Here is a 24,830-nt window from a genome sequence, read left to right as displayed (position 1 = left end):
AATATTGCATAACTAATACATTAATTTACCACCCCATGTTTTCAGTAAATGTTTTCAGTAACACCTGAGTCGTGTCTATGTAGCTGTATCAGAACTATTTTATTTCTTAATGTTTTTGAGAAATTGGTGTTTTAAAACATCTCATAGTTATTCTTTTCCTCGTGGCTCTATTAGGAAGAATACTTATATTATCTGTTGCTGTGTAACAAATTACCCCAAAACTTGGCAGCTTAGAACAATAAGCATTTATTATCTCAGTTTCTGTGAGTCAGAATCTGGAACAACTTGGCCGGGGACTCTGGCTCGGGTGCCTGGTGAGGCTTCTCAGAGGTCGAGGCAGGGGGAGTGACTCAGCAATTTAACCTCATCTCAGAAGTGGGGTGCCATCACTCTCCCTCCACTGTGGTCACGGAGACCAACCTGGTACAAGGTGGAGGGGACACACAAGGGTGTGAATACCGGGGTGTGGGACCCTGGGGGTCATCTTGGAGGCTGGCCACCGCATTACCATACACAATGTATTAATGAAAGTGTCTCATTCTCTTATAGGTATGCACTGAATTTTTTGAAGAAGGATTCATGGCTGATGTTGACTTAGATCATAGTTGTACACTAAATAAGAAAATACGAAATGCACAGCTGGATCAGTATAATTTTATTTTGGGTAATCTAAATTTGTATATATTTTTCCCAAATGCTTGTTTTTTCACCTTAATTCCAAAAAGCCCCCAAAAACAAAATAAAGAATATGGTATAACTGCTTATGACAAATAGCTGTTGAATACTTATACACAAAGAAGAGTCTGTGATGTTCCTGGCTAGACACTTTTTGTTATTTGCCAGAAAAGAAGAGTTATGAAGTTTCACATGGCTCCTGTGGTGTAGTATTACTAGGAAGAATTAATAACTCAAACCGACAGTGGAAAATGATCTTCTCAGTAGAATTATACTCCGTATGTTTCAGTCATGTGATAGGCCTGAAATAATCTCCTTTGCTTTTCTGGTTTATTAGAAATCTTTAGGATTAAACTAATGACTAGGAGATGTTCCAAGTTTAAGATGATCAAAAGAAAAGAATTAAGTGAAAAAATAAAACGTCCTTGAGGAACATGAGTAATTAGATGCAGAATCTAAAATTTTGACTGTAAAAATGATTCAAAATCAAGCGAAACTTATTTATATGCCTGCAGGCATGATATGGTTATGTCCTATATGTTGAAAGTTTCTGTAGAAGGCAAAATAAATATGCACAGGGCTGTCCTATGAGCAATTTGTCATCAAAAGTGTTTGTAGTAGGTACTGTGATGCTTCAGTCAGCCTTCTTGTGGTGACAGAAATTTCAAATTAGCTTAGACACAATGGAATGTATTGGAAGGGAGTTAGAGTATCTCGTGCCATGGAAGGTAGAATTAAGTAGCCAAATCATTAGAAAAGTAACTGGAAGGGGAACTCAACCCTTACCAGGACCATTTCTCCCCATTTCTGTTCCCTGTTTTGATCTGCTTCTTCATGCTTCTCTTGATCTACTTTATTCCCCTTATTTGCTGGCCAGTATCTTCCTTCCAGACAGCAAGAAACATGGCGGCAGAATTCTGCATCATCTCACAGTATGGGTCATTAGCAAGAACAAACCTTTTACATATATTCCAGAAAATTCTGTTGGCTGGTTGGGCACGTGTCTGGTGCCCGCCTCTTGATTCATCAAGTGTGCCAGGTGGAGTCAGGGGGTCTTTAGGAGCTCCCTCCTCCCACCTGTACCCCACGACCACCACAGGTGTTCTCGAAAATGGACAATAGAGAGATGGGATTAGAAGTCATTCCTTGTCTCAAGAAATTTACTCTTAAGAGGATGACCAAATGGACATTAGATTGATATTTGGTGATTAGTACTAAGAAGAAAACTTAATAAGACACATGCCACATGACTGCTGACTTAATATTTAGTAAATTGTTGATCGAAAATATATTTCCCTTTGTTTTCTACAGTGGTTGGAGAAAAGGAAAAGACAAATAATGCCGTAAATGTTCGAACAAGAGACAACAAAATTCATGGAGAGATTTCAGTAACTTCTGCCATTGATAAATTGAAGAATCTCAGGAAATCACGTACCCTGAATGCTGAGGAAGAATTCTGAAGTCCTTTCCTTGTGCTCACATCTGTGTAACCTTGTTCTGAACCCTGAACATGCATTTTCCTTAATTACCATTCATACTTCTTCTGAGAACTTAGGACCCACTATCTGGTCCACTGATGGGCACAGTGAGAAGTGAGACGGGGAGTGAGTGGCTGATATGCACAAAATCTGATTCACTAATGTGTCTGCGGACAATGAGAGGACAAGTGTGGGAAATTTTAAATTTCCCAAATATCTTGAGAGACTTCAATGGGAAAATGTCATTCATCAAAGAGGGAAATACTAGGAAATGAGCATTATGAGATGTTACTGTTAAGAATTCTGATTTTCAAAAGATAAGTTTCAAATAAAAGTCTGCAAAGCTTTTTGAATATGGGGTGATATCTTATTTTCTAATAACATTATGCCTCAGGTATTTTTTAACTGAAGTTTTACTAAAGTTCACACTGAAACTTTATTTTTCTTATTTTTGGCTACACCCCACAGCATGTGGAACTTTCCTTACCAGGGATCGAACCCATGCCCCCTGAAGTGGAAAAGTGGAGTCTTAACCTCTGGACCACTAGGGAGGTCCTGAAACTTTATTTTCAAAATCGGAATCAATTTGTTTTAACTAACCAACAATCACAAAAGAAGAAGCTAGTACTAAATATTGGATTACTAACAAAGGATTCTGAACTCAAAGAAATTCAGTGTTGTGCAATCTTCTGTAGTTTCCACTATAGGATAAGAGTTGCCATTTTAATGCTTCTAAATGACAATTGAACCTTATTTATCTTTAGAAAAAATAAACTCTCAAATAAAATGTGTTATGTAGTGCTTCCAGGGTTTCATCTATAGGTTTATACCATAATAATTTGCTCCCCTAGAGTTAAATTACTCTTCTGATGGGATGACATTCCACTGATTTACAGACTCAAGTGGATTTCTGATTTTAACTGAGAGGAATACCTTACTGCTCAAAACAATTAAAATGGCTTTATGTCAGTAGTGAATTTAGCTACCAATCAAGCAGTATTTTTTGTGTTTATTTGGTTATGTGCTGTGGAATTCAAAATAAATTTAAGACCTGCTCTCTCTTCTGTACACGCTTATCATTTAGCTTCCTGAAGAGTTGGAAGACAAACCAGCAGGGCTGACCGCGAAGAACAGGATTGAACTGCACGGGTCCACTTACCCGTGGGTTTTTTTCAATAGCAAATACTAGAGTATACACAGTCCTGCCCGCAGTTGGTGGAATCTAAGGAGGTGGAGTCACCAATAGGGAAGAACCGAATGAGGAGGGCCCGCTCTAAGTTACACTGCGCCCCTCACCCCAAAGTTGTTCAAGGGTCAGGCCTGTGTGATGGACGGTGCAGATTGTGTGATGTACCTGTTTAAGCTAACTTTAATTGAGGCCAAGCACTATTCGATACATTGCTTGAATTCACCAAACGTGCTAGTGAGGCCGGGGGTTGTCAGAAGACTCCCCATCCCCACCCCAGACAACCTTGTGTTGGGTGGGCGGGGAGAGGGAAGCCCGTGCTCAGCCCAGCACGAATGTTGCTGCGGTGGGAACAGGTGCGGTGGGAACAGGTGCGGATCGCTGTGACGGCCGCAGGGAGCCGCGGCCTGGGAGCAGCTCCCTCCCGGGGCGGGCCTCCTCCAGGGGGGTCTGGGGGCCTGACACCCGCGGCCGCACTTCAGTCCGGCTTCTCCCCGCCTTCGAGGAGCGTCTCTGAGGACTGGTTAGACATCCGGGCAGGGCGGGCCTGGAGAGTTGCTCGCGGGACGCTGCCCGGGCCCTGGGGTCGCGGGGAGTGGGTCCTTGGTGGCCACCTGGCACACCTGGGGTCCTTACCGAGCAGTCTGGGCCAGTTTCCTCATCTGTAAACAAGAGGCTTTTTAGTCTGACAAAAACGTAACGTCGTCAAACCTCCGCACGGTACCAAGCGCACAGCAGCAGTTTTTGTCTCTAAACGTACAGATCCGGCCACAGGTATACAGCGGCCAACTTCCCAGATTTCCCCGCCTCTGCTCTCGATCCCTCAGATGTGACTTTCGGGGTCCAGGTGACCTTTCCCCAGGTGACCTTTCCGTGTCTCCATCCGCCGGGGGAGAGGTGAACGCCTCGTCACAAGCGCTGGCAGCTCTAGGAGGCGGGGCGCGGGGAACTCGGGAGGAGGGGTCGCGCCTGCGCCGTGTACCCCCGGCCCCTCCTACTCCTCTCGGCCCGGCGTCCCCCGCGGCCCGGAAGTGTTTCCGCTGGCAAGATGGCGGGTGCAGGGGTGCTGTGGGACTTACACCGCTTGTGTCGAGTGCTGCTATTCCTCTCGCAGTTCTACATCCTCTCGGGCGGCGGTGAGTTGGGGGCAGGGGTCTGCGCCGGGCCGGGCTGAGGGGTGGGGAACCCAGGACCGCGGGGACCGTCGGCCTGGGCCCTTGGGCGGAGGCTGAGTGCGGGCGGAGGGCGCGGGTTGCTACAGTCGAGTCCGGCTCGTCCTGCCGCCGCCCCTCGGCTCAGGGAGCCGGAGCCGCGAGCCTCGAACTGTGGGCCTGGGGGCTCGGCCTGGGACGCGGAGCTGGGTCTCGGCACCGCGCGTCGTCTACAGTTGCCCGCAGACCTAAATTGGTGTCGACCCCATTGGGTTTCATGTTCAGTTTCCCGGCGGTCAGGCCGAGATGTTTGCCCGAGCAGCCGTGGGCCTGGCGCGATACACACACAGCCTGAGGTCTTCGTTTTTCTAATCATAGGATCCTTCAGTGTAGAGCCTTCGCAGCCGCTGGCTCAGTCCGACAAGGATCCGGGCCCCACACGTACGTTCACAGTAGTGCCCAGGGCAGCAGGTACTAGACGTTTTCTCTTCTAGTAAACGTGTATATTTGTATCTAGTGGTCTCTTTCTTTTCTTTTTGGATAAAATTTCTTGTAGAATATGACATCACTTTCCATGTTTTGAACATTTTATTGATTGCATTTTAGATATGTGAACTAAAGGCAGATGCATACCTTTTCTGTAGACAGTCTTGGTATTTCAATACCTTTTGACATTCCTGTCTCATCTTTTTCCAGTCCCAGGCTCCCCATTTCCATCTCTTTATTTCAAGTTTTTTCTTTTTTCCGCTTCATCCATCAAGATAACCTTCAACCAACGCTTCTTTCCCTTCAGAAAATTTCTTGTGCTTTTGGAACCCTGTTCCTGATGTTGGATATTATTAAAGGCTCCCCCAGGGCTGTGTGAAATGGAGGGATTGCAGAAGGACTGGTACAGACCTGGCATCTATCTCTGGTGGTGCTGCTGGGAGCTGGAGCAAAATATTCACCTTTTTGGGTTTCCGTTTTCTCATCTTTTTAAGGTCGTGGGGTTTTCCTGGCCCTGTAAACTCTTGGCTTTGTGATTCTAAGTGCCCATCCTCCAGCCACGGTAGTAATAGGAACAAAATTTCTTTTCTTTTGTTCCTATTACAAAAGGGTATAATAGGAATTATACTCTTTTGTAAGTAGGTATTTTTTTTGTAGGTATTTTGTAGGTATTTTGTAGAATTGCCCACTTAATAGTGACTTTAGGACCAGTTTTAAATGAGTATTAGTGTGTTTTGCTAAATGGAACTTTGGTCTCTGTAGTTTCATCCCTTTAGAGTTCCATTACTTCAGTAAATTGAAACTGGCAGACGTATTTTACTGATTCTATAAAAGACTACTAGAAGACAGCAGCATACTTGAGTTTAAAACATAGATTATTTTATAGAGAAAGCACAAGAATTTTTTACTCTCTTGGACGTTTTTGAAAGCTTCTCTTCCTGAGAATACTGGTTGCAATTTTGATCCTCTCTTAAGTGATAGTAATATATTATACTCCCAGCTAGGCTGGCTGGAGAAACTTACTGCAACCCACTGAATAAGTTACTAATATAAAGAACTATTTTGAACTTTGGTACTGTAAAATTGTAAATGTTACTTGCAGATGGTGGCTTGTTGAAGTACCAAAGTGGAATAATGACAGGACGTTTTTCTAGGGTTGGTACCTTGTTGTACCGATTGATTCACTTAGAGGGTTAGGGGCTTCACTTACAAATTCGTGAATTCAAGTGAAAAGAACATTGGATTGGAAACTGAGAGGTTTGGGCTCTGGTTCCAGTTTTGCCCTCCCTCTGTGATATTGAACGAACTTTATCATCTGTAAGCCTTCGTTTTTTTCATCTTGTAACATGATAGACTTTTTGAGGTCCTAATTTATTCCTAGCACTGTATATATGTTATGTTCATGATTGTGTTCCTTAAGCTTAGAAAATTGCTTTCCTCTGTTTTTGTAATCAGTATTCCAAGAGAATAAGCTTCTCTCTCACCTCTCACAGAAAGCACCGATATCCCACCTTATATGATGAAGTGTCCGAGCAATGGTTTGTGTAGCAGACTTCCCGCAGACTGTATAGAGTGCAAGACCAATTTCTCCTGTGTCTATGGGAAGCCTGTCACTTTTGACTGCACAGTCAAACCTTCTGTTACCTGTGTTGTAAGTACTGCAGCTTACTTATTCTTAATAAACTGATCGTAAAGCTCGAGTTATAAGTAGAGTTTAGACTTGATTATGGAGGAAATTCAGAAAGTGCTCTGCATTTTTAAAGTAAGATTTGAGGAATAAAGTCAACTTTATCAGAAGATGGAAACTTCCATCTCCAAGTAAGGTTTGGTTGCAAGGGTTCAGATAGCAATTTTTTGACATAAGGATAAATTGAAGCAATTGTCAGACTTCTTACAAAAAGTAGGAAGTAAAAGCTCAAACGCACCAACTGTTGCCCATTAGAAATGACCCTGTTACAGTGGTCACTCCTGCAGCCCATCTCTGATATGTTGACAGCCAGGAAGGAGCCTACAAAGGCTTCCACAGTCGGTGTTCCTTAGCATGCTCTCGGGATACCTGCTTCAGAGCCACAGACTCCTGGCGGCAGCCCCACACCTGTTGAATGTGACAAGGGCAGGGAGACTCGTGTATCTGCATTTTTGAACCGTTGGACCAGGGAAATTACTGCAAACTTCATTGTAGTCCCAGCATGTGGGTGAGATAGAGAGTAGAAATGAATAATGAGGCAGTGTTTTACTCTTGGACCTGCCATGACTAGCTCTGTGATTTAGTCATCTGTCTCTTGTTAAATCAGGAGATGGGCCCAGAACAGCTTTCCTAAAGTGTTTCCATGGCGCCCTCTTTCTGGGAGATGGTTGAGGAGGAAAACACAGATTCCATACCATATTCTCTATCTCTGCCTTTTTTCTTTTTTTTAAGGGAAGCAGTAGGAAGTAAGATTTTTCTTTTAATTAATTTACTAATTTATTTATCTTTGGCTGCGTTGGGTCTTCATTGCTGCGCACAGACTTTCTCTAGTTGGGATCGGAGGCTACTCTTCGTTGCGGTGTGCAGGCTTCTCCTTGCTGTGGCTTCTCTTGTTGCGGAGCATGGGCTCTAGGTGCTCAGGCTTCGGTAGTTGTGGTGCATGGGCTTCAGTAGTTGTGGCTCCTGGGCTCTAGAGTGCAGGCTCAGTAGTTGTGGCGCACGGGTTTAGTTGCTCCACGGCATGTGGGATCTTCCCGTACCAGAGCTTGAACCCCTGTCCCCTGCATTGGCAGGCGGATTCTTAACCACTGCGCCACCAAGGGAAGCCCACCATATTCTCTTTTGCAGATTCCCTTTGACCCAGCGATTCTAACTTACTTGAACAAGATACCTTTCCCCATCGGTTCTTTGGAACTTGGTCTGCAGAGGGCTAGATTAGAAAGTTCCTTCCACTCCCAGGCTCTTTCTCTATTTCTCCTGAGGTCTAGTATCAGGTGAGGGCATGAGGGAGGCTTCACTCCAAAGGGGAAATGAGATTTTATGTGTTCTCAGTGTCTGGACATAGTGTTTGTAACTGTCAGTATTTGTCATTTTCTTATATCAGAGTTACCCTTTAAAGTGTGCTGGAAAATTGAACTAGTTGCTGGGTAATCTTCATGACTGCCCTTGGATTATCAGTTAGTCTCTGTTGCTGTATCTTACATAGAATTTTCTCCCTACTTACCTAATGGCGAAACCTGTTTGAAGGCTTTTGAAATTGCGTACTTCATTGGTCTGGCAGATAGTAGGTACCTTGTGAAAAATGAGAAAACTGACGGCTGAGGAGAGCTTTTCCAGAATTAGCCTCCTTGTTTGCCTCAGTGTCTTTGACATTCATCTCTCACAGCTGGTCCCTGAATGAAACATAGTTCTCAATTTCTTCCTTCTTTAGGTGTTCCAAAAACAAGTAGTTTCATTTAGCAGAAAATAGCAGAGAATAGGAGAAATTACAAAGGTAGAGAAATTACAAAGCTTAGGGAAGTTTCTGAATTCCTGGGTCCTGGTCCCTGGTGCATCCTCACCCTTTGGCTGAGATGTGCCCTGGATGGGTTCCTTCCCTTCTCCTCCCCAGGTGCTTTCACCTCACCTGCTTCCTGACTAGCCAGTCATCGCGAATCCTGTAAAGTAGCAGATGCCCAGCCCGTAAGTATGGCATTTGAAGGCGGCCTCAGGAGCGTCTGGTGGTCTGTTTCTTCTTAAAAATGAAGAGCAGTCAAATAATTGGCTGTCAGGAGCCACGGGCCCCAGGACTGCTGCGGCCAGGTGATCTGGGGCAGACCGTGCATTCTTCCCTTGTTTGTTTAATGACCACCTGTAGGATCCTGTCTTGCTAAATAAGTTAGCATTTCAGGAAGAAATAAGCTGTGACCATCTGCATACGCAGGTGCACGTGCAAATGCTCATCCTTTCGCTGTGCTGCACTCAGCTCTCTCCCTCCTGCACCTTATTTTGAACTTCATATTAATGGAAAGAAAGAAACTCTTCTTGTCCTTCTAATGCATGCTGCATAGAGACTCAGAGCAAGGGAACCTTACCTGGATTACACTAGTCAAAGAAATTGTTTTATAATGGCCCTGTTAAGTATATAAATAGAAATTAATGCAAAAATCCTGCAACCCCTTTCATATCAGCTAACTCCTGCTCCAGCTATGATGGGAACTATCAAGCCAGTTACCTCAGCTGGAAATGTGCTTGATAGAAACGCTGCTTTCTGTTCCTTGGAGAAGAGCTCAGTCTGCTAGTGTATTTGAAGCAAGTTTAATTCCTTCAGATAGGTTCTGTATCCTTACTAATGACAGCTGTTTCACAAAGGGAAAGGTGACAAATCTTTTTACTACAGATGAGCTTTTGTTGGGATCTATACTTTTTTGTGGTGTGAAAATGGATTCAGTAAATGCTGGGGTGCCTGTGTAGCTATATGGAAAAAAGTGGAATCCTGTTTTATCCAAAGTAAATTCCAGATCAAAGATTTAATGTGAAAAAGTGAAACCACAAAGTACCAGAGAAAGCATGAGATAGTTTTGTTATAATCTCAAAGTAGGGAATATTTTTCTAAGTATGAAATAAAATTTAGAAGCCATAAAAGAAGGAATTGATAGATTTGACTACTAAAAATTAGAGATTTCTGCATGACCTAAAAAAAAGCATAAAGGCCAACGATAAATGACAAACTAGGAAAAAGTATTTCTAACACACGTGACAAATAATGCACTAATATCCATAATATATAAAGACTTCCAAAAAGCCAATAAGAAAAAGATGACAGTCCTGTAGAGAAGTGGTTTTAGGACATGAACAGAGGGTTCATAGGAAAGGAAATACAATTGGACTTTCAATGCATGAAAAAAAGTTTAATTTTTCTCATGATTAAGTACAAATCAATGCGTTTTGTTTTGTTTTGTTTTGTTTGCGGTACACGGGCCTCTCACCGCTGCGGCTTCCCCCGCTGCGGAGGACAGGCTCCGGACGCGCAGGCCCAGCGGCCATGGCCCATGGGCCCAGCCGCTCCGCGGCATGTGGGATCCTCCTGGACCGGGGCATGAACCTGCATCCCCTGCATCAGCAGGCGGACCCCCAACCACTGTGCCACCAGGGAAGCCCAATGCATTTTTTAAACTATCAGATTGGCAAAACAATCAAAAAGTTTAACACTCTGAGTTCTTAAGGGTATAAGGGACAAACACTCCTGTATCTTGTTAGCAGGAGGGTAGGTTAGTCAGTCTCTTGTGAGCACTTTGTCTTATCTCTGAAACTTATAGATGCACATAAGCTTTGACCCAGCAATTCCATATTTAGGAATTTATCTTACAGATATTACATATTGCACGTGTATGCAAATAAATATGCCTAAGGATATTCTTAGCTGCTTTGTTCACACAGGCAAGATTGGAAACAAGCCGAATGTACAAAAGAGAACAGTTTAATTTATGATCCACTATGTAGTGAAATAAATACATTGCAGCCATTGAGAAGAACTAGGCAGCTCTAGGGATATTTATCGATATCTATAGAATTAAGTGAAAAGTAAATATCAGTGGGGACATTAAATTAAAAAAAAAAAAAAAAAGAAACGTATCTGATGTAAACGTGCCCATGCATAGTACAGACTCCCTGGAAGGCCAGAGTGCGTGAGCGGTGCTTGGTGCTGGGGAGGGCAGTGCTGCTGAGGGCTGGGCTGCACCAGCCTTCTCCTCACTCTCCTGTTGTCTCCGGGAGTTTGTACCACGTAAACTTATTACCTAATTTTAAAAAACAGTTGATAAGAAATGTGTTATGGATGCATCACTAGAAATATGCAGACATTTAAAACAATATTGCTTAAATCATGCAGTGCCTTACTCAGTTTCAAATACTGTCCATAATAGGAGTTTTGCATTAATCAAAAAAGTTAATAAATATAATACTTCCAGAGGTGATTGTGTTACCATTTAAATATGATTTTGAAAAATATTTATTACAATATAATGTCAAGTGGATACAAAATGTTTTCAGTGTAATTCCACGTATGTAAATCTGTACTATAGGAAGGAAAAATGAAAGAAGGTTAAAACTGCTTGTCTCTGGAGAGGTTACAGGTTTTTTCTGTAATTTCCAAATGTGCAACATATAAGAACATGGACTGCTCTTATAGGCAGAAAACAAAATAAGGACATTTAAAATTGAAATGAAAAACATCTCTGGTCTCAAAGTTCAGGGCCCACAGTGAACACTTGCTCATCAGCCTCTCTGTGCAGTTCTTTCTAAGTTGGGAGTGGTTTTCTGGGGCTGCCTATGGGTTGGTCCTGCTGGGTGCTCGTGGGTGTGTCACAGCAGTGACAGCCCTGGGGCTCTGGGCCACTCGCAGGACGGCTCCTAGGGAAGAGTTGAGACCCGGTGGCCAGGCTGTTCCTCCAGGAACAGGGCTCCTGCGTTCTGCACGGGCTTGCAGCTCCGTGACCTTGAGCAGAGGGACTCATCTGCCCTTTGAACTCTCTGTGACTCCGAGGCTTTATAAAGTACATTTTCCTTTTTTCTGTGTTATAAAAGTACACGTGTGCATTATTAAAAATTTAGCCAAAGTAACAGTGATGAAACAATCTTATCATTCTGAAATAACCTTTGTTACTTTGATGTGCATTTATCTAGATATTTTTTGTTAGGTATATATTTTTGGTTGTATATTTATGATCATAGGATCATAGCATATACATTTGTATTGTGTACATATTGGTTTGATACCTGTTTTTCTGCCACTTCCTCCTAGGTCATAAAGTATTTTAGACACCTGGTGCCATATGACTGTAGTTTTATTGACCTATTAACAAACTACTGTATTATGATTGAATAGTTCTGTGTCCTTTGGTACGTAGGATCAAGACTTCAAATCCCGAAAGAGCTTTGTCCTCAACATGACTTGCAGGTTCTGCTGGCAGCTTCCGGAAACCGACTACGAGTGCTCCAGCTCCACCAGCTGCATGGCGGTGTCCTGCCCGCGGCAGCGCTACACAGCCAACTGCACCGTGCGGGACCACGTCCACTGCCTGGGTAGGTCGGCATTAAGGAAACCTGTGAGCAAGATATTTTTTCTATGCTTATTTATGGAACTGTAACCAGAAACTTAAGAATTAAATTTTAATTGTTTCGTCAGAAATATTTATTAGCACTATTTTTAGTTATGCCAATTCTATTTTAAAATGTAATATTTGATAAAACAAAAAATGTGTAAGGTATAAAGCATAGTGTATAATTGAGTTTCACCCAAATTAACAACTAAAGCAGTGTGATGCCATTGAAACTACCAGAGTGTGTTTCCTGCACACAGTTACCCTGCCTCTTCTTCAGAGGTAACCACCCTTTTGGATTTTCTTATCATCTCACTTCCTTTTCTTCAAATTTTTTGTAGTTCTGTCACATGAATGTACTAGAATATAGTGTGGTAAATTATTCAGTAGTGCATGTTTTAGAATTGTATAATATAGACTGTTTATGGTCTTCTGAGACCATCTTTCAACATCATGGCTCTAAGATTCTTCCATTTGTCTTCTCTTATTACAATTTTTTTTTACTTCTATATAATAACTTGTAAGATTGTATCATAGTTTATCCTTTCTCCACTGTATTTGGATTATTTACAGTTTTTTTCCTTACAAATTGCGCTGCTGTTAAAGCTTTTGTCCATGTCTCCTGGTTGCACATGTCCGTGTCTCCTAGTTGCACATGTTTGTCTGGCATACACTCTCTTGCGTGTGTTATTTTCCAGGACGGTTGTATCCGTTTACATTCCCACCAGTGGTTACACAACTGTTCGTGATGATCCACATCCTCTCCAATGCTTGTTATCCCTACGTTTTGTTTTTTTTTCTTACAGACTTCTAGGAATTCTTTTATATTTTGGGTAGTAATCTTTTGGTGTCCCTAACATCCTCTCCCAGATTTTAACTCCCCCCACAACCCCTTTCTTTTGGTATCTTTTGAACAGAACTTTAAATTTTTAGTTAGTTGAAGTTTTTAGTCTTTCAGAGTTAGCCCTTTTTTGTTGTAAGAAATCTTTCCCTACTCCAGATTCATAATTTCCTGTACGTTCTTTTAAAAGTTGTAAATGTGGCCTTTGACGTTTAGGTCTCTAGTCCCCTGGGGTTGGTTTGGTATATGGTGTAAGGTGGATTCAGTCTCACTTTTTCTGGCTGGGACAGCCCAGTGTCCCAGGACTCCCGGGCGGTCTGTGGGCCCGCTCCCTTCCCGGTGCCTGGTTTGTCTGTCTCAGCCCCACGTTACCCACGTTTTCACAGCAGGTGGGGTGTTTTACCTTCTTCAAGCTGTGATCCTCACAAAACTGATTTAAATGTCGAGTCTGTGCTCATAGACAGTCAGGGCTTTCTTTTTACCATTCATTGTAGTGAACATTTACTTTTGTAAAGAAAGTTGGCTTTTTACATTGTAAATCACAAGGCCCCTAGTTATAATTTAGTCTCTGTGTTACCCGTGTTTTTATGTGGAGTGTTTTCCCTTTTTTAAGGTAACCGTACTTTCCCAAAAATGCTGTACTGCAACTGGACTGGCGGTTATAAGTGGTCTACTGCTCTGGCTCTGAGGTAAGCTCTGTTTCTAGTAAGTCGGATGCCATTTGGATTTCGTTGGGGTTGGTGGGCTCTTCCAAGCTCCTCCTCCATCCACTCAGATCCTGCCGTGTGTTAGGTAGACCATAGGGACAGCACTGTGGGAGGTTATTTAGGTGGTCAGACCAGTACCCTCGTGGAATTTAATGGCCCGTTGCTGGTTTTCCTCCCGAGATGGCCTGCACATTCTAGAGGTGACTGTAGTCATTACTAGAGATCATTAGAACCAGTCAGTGCTTCCCATCCTGAGTGTACCCTGAATTAGTAAAATGCCATATACTAATTAAAGTCGGTAGGTTTATGATGTATATCTTTAATTTTCAGTAATTTTTTTTATTACAAAAAATAATACATGCTCAGTACTGAAAACTGGAAAAAAATGAAAATGACAAAGAGAAACGTTGAAAATCACTTATAATTCCACCATTCAAACATACTTATAGACTTACAATTTTTACATAAAAATTTGCTTGTATTAGTTAAACTTTTCAACAGTTTGAAAAGAAAATTGTACCAGTTCTTCCCACCGGAGGGAAGGGCAGGTGGGGTGCTGGTTAAATGATTCTCTGATTAGGAAGGTAGGCATCTGCTGTTGGAGGTTTAGGGTAAGAGCCTGAGGTGGCCTGTGGCCTGTGGTGAGACGCGGGCAGGGCTTCTCTGCCTTGTCATTGTTGACATTTGGGCCACGAATTCTCTGCTGTGGGGCGTCCTCTGCAGAGCAGGATGTTCAGCAGCATCTCTGGACTCCATTTACTGCGCGTTAGCAGTCTCCCCAACCCCCACTGAAGCTGTGAGAATCAAAAATGCCTCCAGGGGTGGCCAGGTGGCCCCTTGTCAGGAACCACTGCGTCAGGGTTTGGGCTGGGGAAGAGGAGGATCCTGCTGGCAGGAAAGCACAGCTGGAAAGTGAAAGATAGGTCCACGATAGAAAATTAGATGCAACGACAGTGAGATTTGGTGACACCCAGCGTCTTTGTCAGCAGTGGTTCACATTCAGACTAACAGCTGACTTTCTGCTTTTCAATAAACTTTTTATTTTGGAATAATTTTAGATTTAAAAAAAAGTTGCAAAGCTAGAGACTTCCTGTACACCCTTCACCCAGCTTCCTCCACATTGTTGACATCTTAAATTACTGTGGCACATTTAATAGCTGATTTTTTAAAAATAAGAATAATTTTCTTCTCTGGGCTCAGCATGGTTTCTTTGAGAATATTCACGGTGAATGTGATAACGCCTGGTGTTTGCTTCTTGATACTCGGGGTGGGGGATTGGAAGGGTGTAGATGAACCAGGGATGGACACATGTTGATAACTATTGGAGCTGGGTCATGGGTGCTGTTCTCTTCTTTTTACTTTTATATGTTTGGAATTTTTCATAATAAAAGCTTTAAAAGAAATACAATGAGAAGCTGTCCGAATATTGTTAGATCTTAGAATTTGAAGGAACCTTAAAAGTCATTTATTCTGAACATGAAATTTTTAAAGATGGGTGACTGACAATGTTCACGACTTGATCTGGGCGGCCATGTGGTGTTGGCTGCCTGGCGATGCCACCTTCGACCACCATGTTCCTGCACTGTCTGTAGGACTAGCCCCACTTTGTTCTCCTGGATGTGCCATTTCAAGGTTAAAAAAGCAACAAGCTCGATTTTCTTGAAAAGAGAACCATTAGATTTCATTACAGCTAAAAAGTGTTTACTTTTGACAATTAAACGGTCTTGTTGCCCATGATTGTTTAGTGTTGTACATTTGTGAGATAGTCACTGTGTCCTGATAAAGGGATCTGGCGATTTGAGGCCCTTTCCCACATGTGAGTTAGCGGTTACTGAGGCGCAGTAATGCAGGCGCAGTCGGGGGGCCGTTGATGGACTCCAGGCCTGTTTGCTGTTGCAGCATCACCCTTGGTGGGTTTGGAGCGGACCGCTTCTACCTGGGCCAGTGGCGGGAAGGCCTCGGCAAGCTCTTCAGCTTTGGGGGCCTGGGAATATGGACGCTGCTCGACGTCCTGCTCATTGGAGTTGGCTACGTGGGACCAGCAGATGGCTCTTTGTACATTTAGCTGCAGTTGCGCGCTTCAGAGGGGAGCAGTGCTTAGAAAACGGCCTCTTCCCTGTAGGAGTCCATGTGCTGTGAATGGTGTATGTGTATGTTTTTAATGTACAGCATCTGTACTTTGCCTGCCTTGATGAAGGTAAAATAAAAAACACTGAACTGTGTTTATCTGGAATTTGTTTTTATTTGCCTGAAGTCTATTTTTTTTCCGTGAAAAAATTTAAACTTACTTAAACTAGAAGAACAACCTGTGCAGCAACTGAAAATCTGTTCAATTCGTAGACTTGAGTTTTATATTGCTTACCTCAAACTGTGCCACATGTATCTCCAGCCTGAGTGTCATCTGCTGTAAAGAGCTTTTCAACTATAATTGCAGAAAGTGGGGAATGTTTTTATTCTTTAGCTAAATAAGATTATCTACCTAAATTTTCAGTCATCTCTGAGCTTTGCAGTGTAATGTCTATGGAGTCTGGTCTTCATATATGACTGTTTGAAGTAAACTGCAGAAATTTTGTGTCTGGTTCCTGTGATTGGAATTTTGTTAGTAATATAAAATGTTGCAAGACTACTGGAGAATTAATAAAACTACAAGTTACTTTAAAAATTTTGCAGACTTCTTCCTGTTATGTTTTTTATATTAAAAATAATCTTGAATAATCCTAGCAACTTTTATTATTAAGAAGTATAATATTTATTTTTCAGGGCATTACTCCATTCTAATAGATATATTCATAATTGGCTGGCTCATTAACACACTGGAAGTGTTAAAAAAATGTGTTGGTGTGATAAATGGTTTTGAGTCTTTGTAAGATCTGTTGTAGACCCTTTCTTGGAAATAAAAACATTTATTAATCCAAAATTTTTTTTAATTAACTTTTTTTATTCAAGTATAGTTGATTTACAGTATTTCAGACTGATTCAGTTATGTTTATATGTGTATATATATGTACATTATGTGTATTTTTTCAGATTCTTTTCCATTGTAGGTTACAAGATGTTGAATATAGTTCGCTGTGCTGTACAGTAGGTCCTTGTTGGTTATCTATTTTATATATAGTAGTGTGTATATGTTAATTCCAAATTCCCAATTTATCTCTCCCCACCTTTCTGCTTTGGTAACCATAAGTTTGTTTTCTATGTCTGTGAGTCTATTTCTGTTTTGTAAATAAGTTCGTTTGTATGTTTTTTTTAGATTCCACATATAAGTGATATTGTATGATTTTTGTCTTTCACTGACTTCACTTAGAATGATAATCTCTAGGTCAATCCATGTGGCTGCAAATGGCATTATTTCATTCTTTTTTATGGCTGAGTAATATTCCATTGTATATATGTACCACATCTTCTTTATCCCTTCCTCCATCAATGGACACTTAGCTATTGTAAATAGTGCTGCTATGAACTTGGCTATTGTATATAGTGCTGCTGTGGACATTGGGGTACATGTATCTTTCCGAATCAGGGTTTTAATCTTTTCTGGTTATATGCCCAGGAGTGAGATTGCTGGATCATATGGTAACTCTTTTTAGTTTTTTAAGGATGCTCCATACTGTTCTCCATAGTGGCTGCACCAATTTATATCCCCACCAACAGTGCAAGAGGGTTCTCTTTTCTCTACACCCTCTCCAGCATTTATTATTTGTAGACTTTTTGATGATAGCCATTCTGACCGGTGTGAGGTGATACGTCATTGTAGTTTTCATTTGCATTTCTCTAATAATTAGTGATGTTGAGAATCTTTTTATGTGCCTGTTGGCCATCTGTATGTCTTCTTTGGAGAAATGACCATTTAGGACTTCTGCCTATTTTTTTGATTGGGTTGTTTGACTTTTTGACATTGAACTGTATAAGCTGTTTGTATATTGTGGAAAATATATACCTTGTTGGTTGCATCCTTTACAAATATTTTCTCCCAGTCCATAGGTTGCCTTTTGATTTTGTTTATGGTTCCCTTTGCTGTGCAAAAGCTTTTAAGTTTAATTAGGTCCCTTTTGTTTATTTTTGCTTTTGCTTCCATTACTTTAGGAGTAATTCCAAAAAAATATTGCTACAATTTATGTCAAAGAGTGTTCTGCCTATGTTTTCCTCTAGGAGTTTTATAGTTCATTTAGGTCTTTAATCCATTTTGAGTTTATTTTTTGTATATGGTTTTGGAGAATGTTCTGATTTCATTCTTCTACATGTAGCTGTCTAGTTTTCCCAGGACCACTTATTGAAGAGACTGTCTTTTTTTTCCATTGTATATTTTTGCCTCCTTTGTTGTAGATTAACTGACCATAAGTGCAGGGGTTTATTTCTGGGCTCTCTATCCTGTTCCATTGATCTATGTGTCTGTTTTTGTGTTCAGTACCATACTGTTTTAATGACTGTAGCTTTGTAGCAAGTCAGGGAGCGTGATTCCTCCAGCTCCATTCTTCTTTCTTAAGATTGTTTTGGCTACTTGTTCTAGTTCTGTGAAAAATGCCATTGGTGATTTGATAGGGATTTCGTTGAATGTATAGATTGCCTTGGGTAGTATAGTCATTTCAACAGTATTGATTCTTCTAATCCAAGAACATGGTATATCTTTTCATCTGTTTGTGTGGTCTTCCATTTCTTTCATCAGCATCTTACAGTTTTCAGAGTATGGGTCTTTTGCCTCCTTAGGTAGGTTTATTCCTAGGTATTTTATTCTTTTTGATGTGATGATAAGTGGGATTGTTTGCTGAATTTCTCTTTCTGATATTTCATTGTTAGTGTATGGAAATGCAACAGATTTCTGTGTATTAATTTTGTATCCTGCATCTTTACCAAACTTATTGATGAGCTATAGTAGTTTTCTGGTAGCATCTTTAGAATTTTCTGTATATAGATCATGTCATTTGCAAACAGTGACAGTTTTCCTTCTTTTCTGATTTGGATTCCTTTTATTTCTTCTTCTCTGATTACTGTGGTGAGAACTTCCAAAACTGTGTTGAATAAAAGTAGTGAGAGTGGACATCCTTGTCTTGTTCCTGATCTTAGAGGGAATGCTTTCAGTTTTTCACCATTGAGAATGATGTTAGCTGTATGTTTGTCATATATGGCCTTTATTATGTTGAGGTATGTTCCCTCTAAGCCCACTTTCTGGAGAGTTATCATAATAAATGGATGTTGAATTTTGTCAAAAGCTTTTTTGCATCTATTGAGATCATGTTTTTTATTCTTCAGTTTGTTAATAGGGTGTATCACGTTGACTGATTTGTAGGTATTGAAAAATCTTTGCATCTGAGGGATGAATCCCACTTGTATCATGCTTTTTAATATGTTGTTGAATTCTTTTTGCTAGTATTTTGTTGAGGATTTTTGCATCTATGTTCATCAGTGATACCGGCCTGTAATTTTTTTTGTGTGTGTAGTATCTTTGGTTTTGGTATCAGGGTGATGTTGGCCTCATGTAATGTGTTTGGCTGTGTTCCTTCCTCTGCAATTTTTTGGAATAGTTTCAGAAAGATAGGTGTTAACTCTTCTCTAAATGTTTGGTATAATTCACCTGTGAAGCCATCTAGTCCTGGACTTCTGTTTGTTGGGAGTTTTTAAATCACAGATTCAATTTCAGTACTCGTGATTGGGCCGTTCATATTTTCTATTTCTTCCTGGTTCAGTCTTGGGAGGTTGTACCTTTCTAAGAATTTGCTCATTTCTTCTAGGTTGTCCATTTTATTGACGTATAGTTGTTTGTAGTAGTCTCTCATGATCGTTTGTATTTCTGTGGTGTCAGTTGTAACTTTTCTCCTTTTTTGTTTTTGATTTTATTAATGTGGGCCCTCTCCCTTTTTTCTTGATGAGTCTAGCTAAAGGTTCATCAATTTTCTCTTTTCAAAGAAGCAGCTTTTAGTTTTGTTGATCTTTTCTTTTTTTTTAAAATTTGTATTTCATTTATTTCTGCTCTGATCTTTATGATTTCTTTTACTAAGTTTGGGTTTTGTTTTTCTTTCTCCAGTTGCTTTGGGTGTAAGGTTAGGTTATTTACTTGAGATTTTTCTTGTTTCCTGAGATAAGCTTGTAACACTATAAACTTCCCTGTTAGAACTGCTTTTGCTGTGTCTCATAGGTTTTGGATTATTGTGGTTTCGTTTTTGTGTGCCTCTAGGTGTTTTTTGATTTCCTCTTTGATTTCTTCAGTGATCCACTGGTTGTTTAGTAGCATATTGTTTAGCCTCCATGTGTTTATGTTTTTTGCAAGTTTTTTCTTGTGGTTGAGTTCTATCTAGCCTTGTAGCATTGTGGTCAGAAAAGATGGTTGATGTTCAATTTTCTTGAATTTACCGAGGCTTGCTTTGTGACTCAGTATGTGATCTGTCCTGGAGAATGTTCCGTGTGCAGTTGAAAAGAATGTGTATTCTCTTGGTTTTTGGTGGAGTGCTCTATAAATATCAGTTAAGTCCATCTGGTCTAATGTGTCATTTAAGGCCTGTGTTTCCTTATTGATTTTCTGTCCATTGATGAAAGTGGGGTGTTAAAGTCTCCCACTATTATTATGTTACTGTCAGTTTCTCCCTTCATGGCTGTTAGCATTTGCTTTATTGAGGTGCTCCTGTGTTGGTTGTATATGTACTTACAATTGTTATATCTTCTTTTTGGATTGATCCCTTGATCATTATGTAGTGTCCTTCCTTGTCTCTTGTAACAGTATTTTAAAGTTTATTTTGTCTGATATGAGTATTGCTACTCCAGCATTCTTGTGATTTCCATTTGCATGGAATACCTTTTTCCATCCCCTCACTTTCAGTTGTATGTGTCTCTAGGTCTGAAGTGGGTCTCTTGTAGACAGCATACACACAGGTCTTGTTTCTGTATCCATTCAGTCTGTTTCTTTTGGTTGGAACATTTAGTCCCTTTACGTTTAAGGTTATTATTGATATGTATGTTATTTTCATTTTATTAATTGTTTTGGATTTGTAGGTCTTTTTGAGTTTTAATAACAATTTCCCTAGAAACATTTACAAATTTTTAGCATTTTTCCATTTAAATTGGGTATCTGAGTGTTACTTTTTAAACATCTGTGTCAGTAGCCAGCAGACTTAACCAGACTATCAGATCTTTAGCTATAAAATATTTTTTGAGAATATCTCCATAAATCTCAGGTGACAAAAACATGTTTCTTCACCAGAATGAATTACAGTTTACCTGAAAAGGGAACTGAATTATTTGGTGCAATAACTTGCCCTTTAGGAATCAAGAATCTTGTCTGGGGCTTCCCTGGTGGCGCAGCGGTTGAGAGTCCACCTGCTGATGCAGGGGACACGGGTTCGTGCCCCGGTCCAGGAAGATGCCGCGGAGCGGCTGGGCCCGTGAGCCGTGGCTGCTGAGCCTGTGCGTCTGGAACCTGTGCTCTGCAACGGGAGAGGCCACAACAGTGAGAGGCCTGCGTACCGGAAAAAAAAAAAAAAAAGAATCTTGTCTGTGCAGGTGTGTTGGTCTGGTTGAGTAGCAATTCCAGCTCTGGCCACTAGGTGGGGCATCCCCATTACCGTTGCTTTCCCATCATATTCCCAGAAACAGCCAATCTTGACTTGTCGTCCCCCCCCTGCCCACCCCCCCCCGAACTTGACCCTGGGCACAGAGCAGGGCTGCACTTCCAGGTGGGCAGCCCAGTTTGCACAGGACTTTCTTTTCTAAAGACAGCACACTTTCTTACCCGACATGGGTACATGAGACTCTTGGCTTGAGCTGGTATTTCTTTAGAGGAGGACCTGTTCTTGCCAGGAAGCAGCCCCTTTGGTATAATAAAGATTTCCCCAGAATCCCCTCAGTACTCGGCTCCACGTAGAAGAGGATCCCCACTGCTGTGCTCCCACACAAGGAGGAGCGGGGGAGTGATGGGAATTGCTGGCTGTTCCTGGTGTTCATGGGAGAGGTATGTATCTTGACCATTGACCATCTGTATGCTTTGTGGGCTGAGTTAAAAAACGAAGCTCCAGCATTTGAAAGGCGAAAGCTGAAATGATTCTGAATCCACAAGAGGAGATGGATGAACTTGTTCCTAAATCCTAAGAAAGTTTTTATATGGAGATAGTCTTTGGAACCTAAAGGATGTAAGCAAATCAGGGATTCTTCCTGTCAAGGATTTGATGGAGCTGATGGCCTCAGAGAGCTAGCAGGAAGATGAAGAGATTCCCAAATTTATGAGTGAGGAACTCATACATGCATCCCTAAAAGGAAGTGTAACAGAGCTACATGTTCAAAGGGCACCAGAGAGGTGGATGTAATCTCTAGCCAATTCCATGAGCCTCTGCTGGCTGCAAACTGTCTTGTTTGGGTCTGACCTTTAGGCTCTGTTCCCGTGTGCTGGGAGCTCAGATCAGAGGCTGTGAGATGGGGAAGCTTGTCACAGGCTGGGAACCGTATTAGTCACCAAGCTCTGTTGACGGTTCTCTGAAAATTGAGAATTACCACTGCAGCATGCTGTGTGTCATTACTTTGTCTTATGAATGGCTGCCTTGCTTTGTCAGCATTCTTCTTCCACTTGCCCCAGTAACTCCTGGTGGGCAGGTGCTGTGTTATTTATTTCTCCCCCGTCGTCCCCAGCACAGTGTTGTGCACACAGTGGCCCTCATATTTGCTGAGTGAGTTAATGCCATGGGTGTCTTGCAGGTACTGAAGCACCTGAGTGGGATTCTGGGCCCTGGCAGTTGAGGTGGCTGCAGGGCGGTAATATACAGAAATTGGGTCTAACTAAATATTGGCCATAGCACCACGTGAATCCGATTCCTGCAAATTGCTGGGGAGCAACTGGTTTATGGTGCTTATAAAAAGAGATTTTTTAAAGGTTTTATGCTTCAGGATTTAAAAATGTAAAATTGTCTTCTCTGTGCCTCACAACTTTGTTTCCCTATACTTTTTAAATACTTTGTGCCAGAATTGAATTTATTTTTGGCACATCATCAAGTAAGGAATTTGCAAGTGATTCTAATTCATCCCGTAAGCAACGAGTGGAAAACAAGCTCTACTTTTCAAATACATCAGGAGAGCTTAAAAATGCAGGCGGATTCCTTCACTCACGCTCTCAAGCTTCCCCTCTGTCCAGGCTATAGCGTGTGAAGTGTCACAAGGTTGTTAAAGGGTTTGCAATTTGGTATAAATTCTTGGATTTAAAGTATTGAAATTATCTTCTATAAACATGTGAAATGAAGCCTTGATTGAGACACTTGGGCGTAACTTACTAAGAGGCTCCAGGAGAGCAGGACTCTGGTTCTCTGCTGTACCCCAACTGCGAGAGCCCACAGTAGGTGGGCACACAGTAGGTGCACAGTGATTATTTGTTCGATGAATGAATAATGGGGAATCTCCTGGAGTAAGCTAAAGACCTAAACGTATTGCTAAGAGTTTCTGGGTAGAGTGGAGAGAGCAGCTGGGTCACAACATCTCCCTTTTCAAACACTCAGTGACATGAACACAGTAGTTAAACTGGAGCCTCCTTGCCACAGAGAACAAGCAAACAAATGAATAAGCCCAGCAGCAAACAAGGAAAAAAGCAACCAAATAAAAAACATACAAAAATGACAAAAGAAGAAAAAAAAAGTATTGCTCAGGTGTGCTAGGCTACTCCTGCAAATGGCCTTGGTGAGTCAGCAAAATCCAGGAACTCTGACTCACAAGAGTGACTGGTTGGGAGAAGAGGGATATCCTTATCTTTTCCAGTTACTTCAGGGGGTAGGGTGTGTGAAAAGGGCTGTTGAGGAGAAACTGATGAGAGGACTGACTCTCTGATGGAAGTGGGGGTTTCACACTGAGCCAGAGAACAGATCCAGAGCCCAGGATGGCCCCCAGGGATCATGACATCACCTCCTACCCAGGGGACAGGAAACATTGCTGAGAACACTTTGAAAACCTTAGTGAAGAGGCCAGAGACCAGATATTTTAGCAAAAATAGTTGAACTCTTCCCTGCCTCGCCTCTGGCTATCGCGCTCCCAAACATTCAGTAGGATGCAAAATAACAGCTTTCAAAGTGCTCAGAAAAAATAAATAGGGTAATTTGCTCACCCGATATCATGAAGTTACCCACATAAGAGAACACAATAAAAAGAAATGACAGTGCTTCACACCCACCAGAATGACTGTAACAGGAAAGACAATAACAAGAATTAGGATATGGAAAACTCTGAACCCTCATACACTGCTGGTGGGAATGGAAAATGATGCAGCCACTTTGGAAAACAGCCTGGCAGTTCTTAAAAATTTTTAAACATAGAGTTACTGTTTTTGACTCAGCAATTCTAGATATATGCCCAAGAAAAATGAAAATATATGTACACACAAAAACTTGTTCATAGCAGCAATATCCATAATAGTCAAAAGTGGAAACAAGCCAGATATCCATCAACTGATGCGTTAACAAAATGTGGTCTATCAATACAATATAACAGTATTCGGTCATAAAAAGGAATGAAGTACTGATACATGCTAAAACATGGATAAACCTCAAAAACTTGATGCTAAGTGAAAAAGTCAGGTATATTTTAGGCTGGTGAACTTTATGGTATGTAAATTATCTCAATAAAGCTCAACAGTTGGCACAGCAACTGTGTATACTATTGCAGGGGGAACGGGAGAACACAGAAGAAATAGAGGAAGGAACATAGGCTTCAAAAAAAGAGGAAGAGCCCATCTTGAAGAAAACATGACCCAGGAAATAGAAGAAAAGCCCCTGCAAATTTTTTGTGCTGTAGAGCACATAAGTGTATTCCTTTGTTCAGCAAATAGATGCTGCGGTGCTAGTATATGACATGCACCATTCTGGGCACTGGAGATAGAGCAGGGAGCAAGTTCTTCCTGTCCCAGAGCTTCCATTCTTGTGTATAAATGTGTAAGTACAAGGCTATTGATTCCATTGGACCTCTTCTGTCATGGAAGGGATATTGATTCATCCTCATGGAATAGACACATACTCTGGTTGTGGATTTGTCTCCCTAGCCTTGTTTACTGCTTCACACAAGATTGCTTCTGCTCAAAGAACTCATTTCACAGCAAAACACATGGGGCACCAAGTGTGAGGTCATGCTCATAAAGAGAAAAATGGCCCCAGTAATAGCCAGGCTGTGATTTTTAACCTCTAAATAAAAAAAATGCTCAGAATACAAGCCATGCTTCTCCCTACCACCTTTTCTCCCCACAGGTTCTTAAGGTGGAAGCTTGGGTCATTGATTTGAGACCCTTGTCTTTTTCTAATACAAGTATTT

At 41.4% G+C, this 24,830-nt stretch overlaps 2 protein-coding genes and 1 long non-coding RNA gene across 8 annotated transcripts in view; 2 read left to right on the top strand and 1 right to left on the bottom strand.

The window, feature by feature from the left end:
- Positions 1-3,343, top strand: part of TARS3 (threonyl-tRNA synthetase 3) — a 52,817-nt gene extending 49,474 nt beyond the window's left edge. For 2 of the 4 annotated variants that reach the window (XM_089906664.1, XM_089906662.1), the window contains 2 exons: positions 550-664; positions 1,987-3,343. In XM_089906664.1, coding sequence (XP_089762790.1) covers positions 550-664; positions 1,987-2,135 — 264 coding nt within the window. In that variant the 3' untranslated portion in view covers positions 2,136-3,343. The remainder of the gene's footprint in view (positions 1-549; positions 665-1,986) is intronic. The other 2 variants (XM_089906665.1, XM_089906663.1) reach the window with 1 other exon arrangement.
- LOC149749975 (uncharacterized) lies at positions 1,986-4,300 on the bottom strand. Its single transcript, XR_016391948.1, has 2 exons — positions 4,100-4,300; positions 1,986-4,001 (listed from the first exon to the last, which is right to left on the bottom strand). It is a non-coding gene; the product is annotated as an uncharacterized LOC149749975 (long non-coding RNA).
- Positions 4,301-4,346: 46 nt separating this feature from the next.
- The window catches only part of TM2D3 (TM2 domain containing 3), an 87,810-nt gene continuing 67,326 nt past the window's right edge, over positions 4,347-24,830 (top strand). Inside the window, exons 1-6 of one of the 3 annotated variants that reach the window (XM_022554542.2) lie at positions 4,351-4,475; positions 4,869-4,961; positions 6,470-6,627; positions 11,832-12,006; positions 13,478-13,553; positions 15,471-16,488. In XM_022554542.2, coding sequence (XP_022410250.1) covers positions 4,388-4,475; positions 4,869-4,961; positions 6,470-6,627; positions 11,832-12,006; positions 13,478-13,553; positions 15,471-15,636 — 756 coding nt within the window. In that variant the 5' untranslated portion in view covers positions 4,351-4,387 and the 3' untranslated portion in view covers positions 15,637-16,488. Of the gene's footprint in view, positions 4,476-4,868; positions 4,962-6,469; positions 6,628-11,831; positions 12,007-13,477; positions 13,554-15,470; positions 16,489-24,830 lie in introns of those variants that run through there. The other 2 variants (XM_089906666.1, XM_030763981.2) reach the window with 2 other exon arrangements.

Source organism: Delphinapterus leucas, chromosome 2 (genome assembly GCF_059928025.1).
Source record: "Delphinapterus leucas isolate spDelLeu-1000000601 "Yukka" chromosome 2, BTC_Dleu_Yukka2, whole genome shotgun sequence".
Taxonomy (NCBI): Eukaryota; Metazoa; Chordata; class Mammalia; order Artiodactyla; family Monodontidae; genus Delphinapterus; species Delphinapterus leucas.
This window is presented reverse-complemented; position numbering and strand designations above follow the sequence as displayed.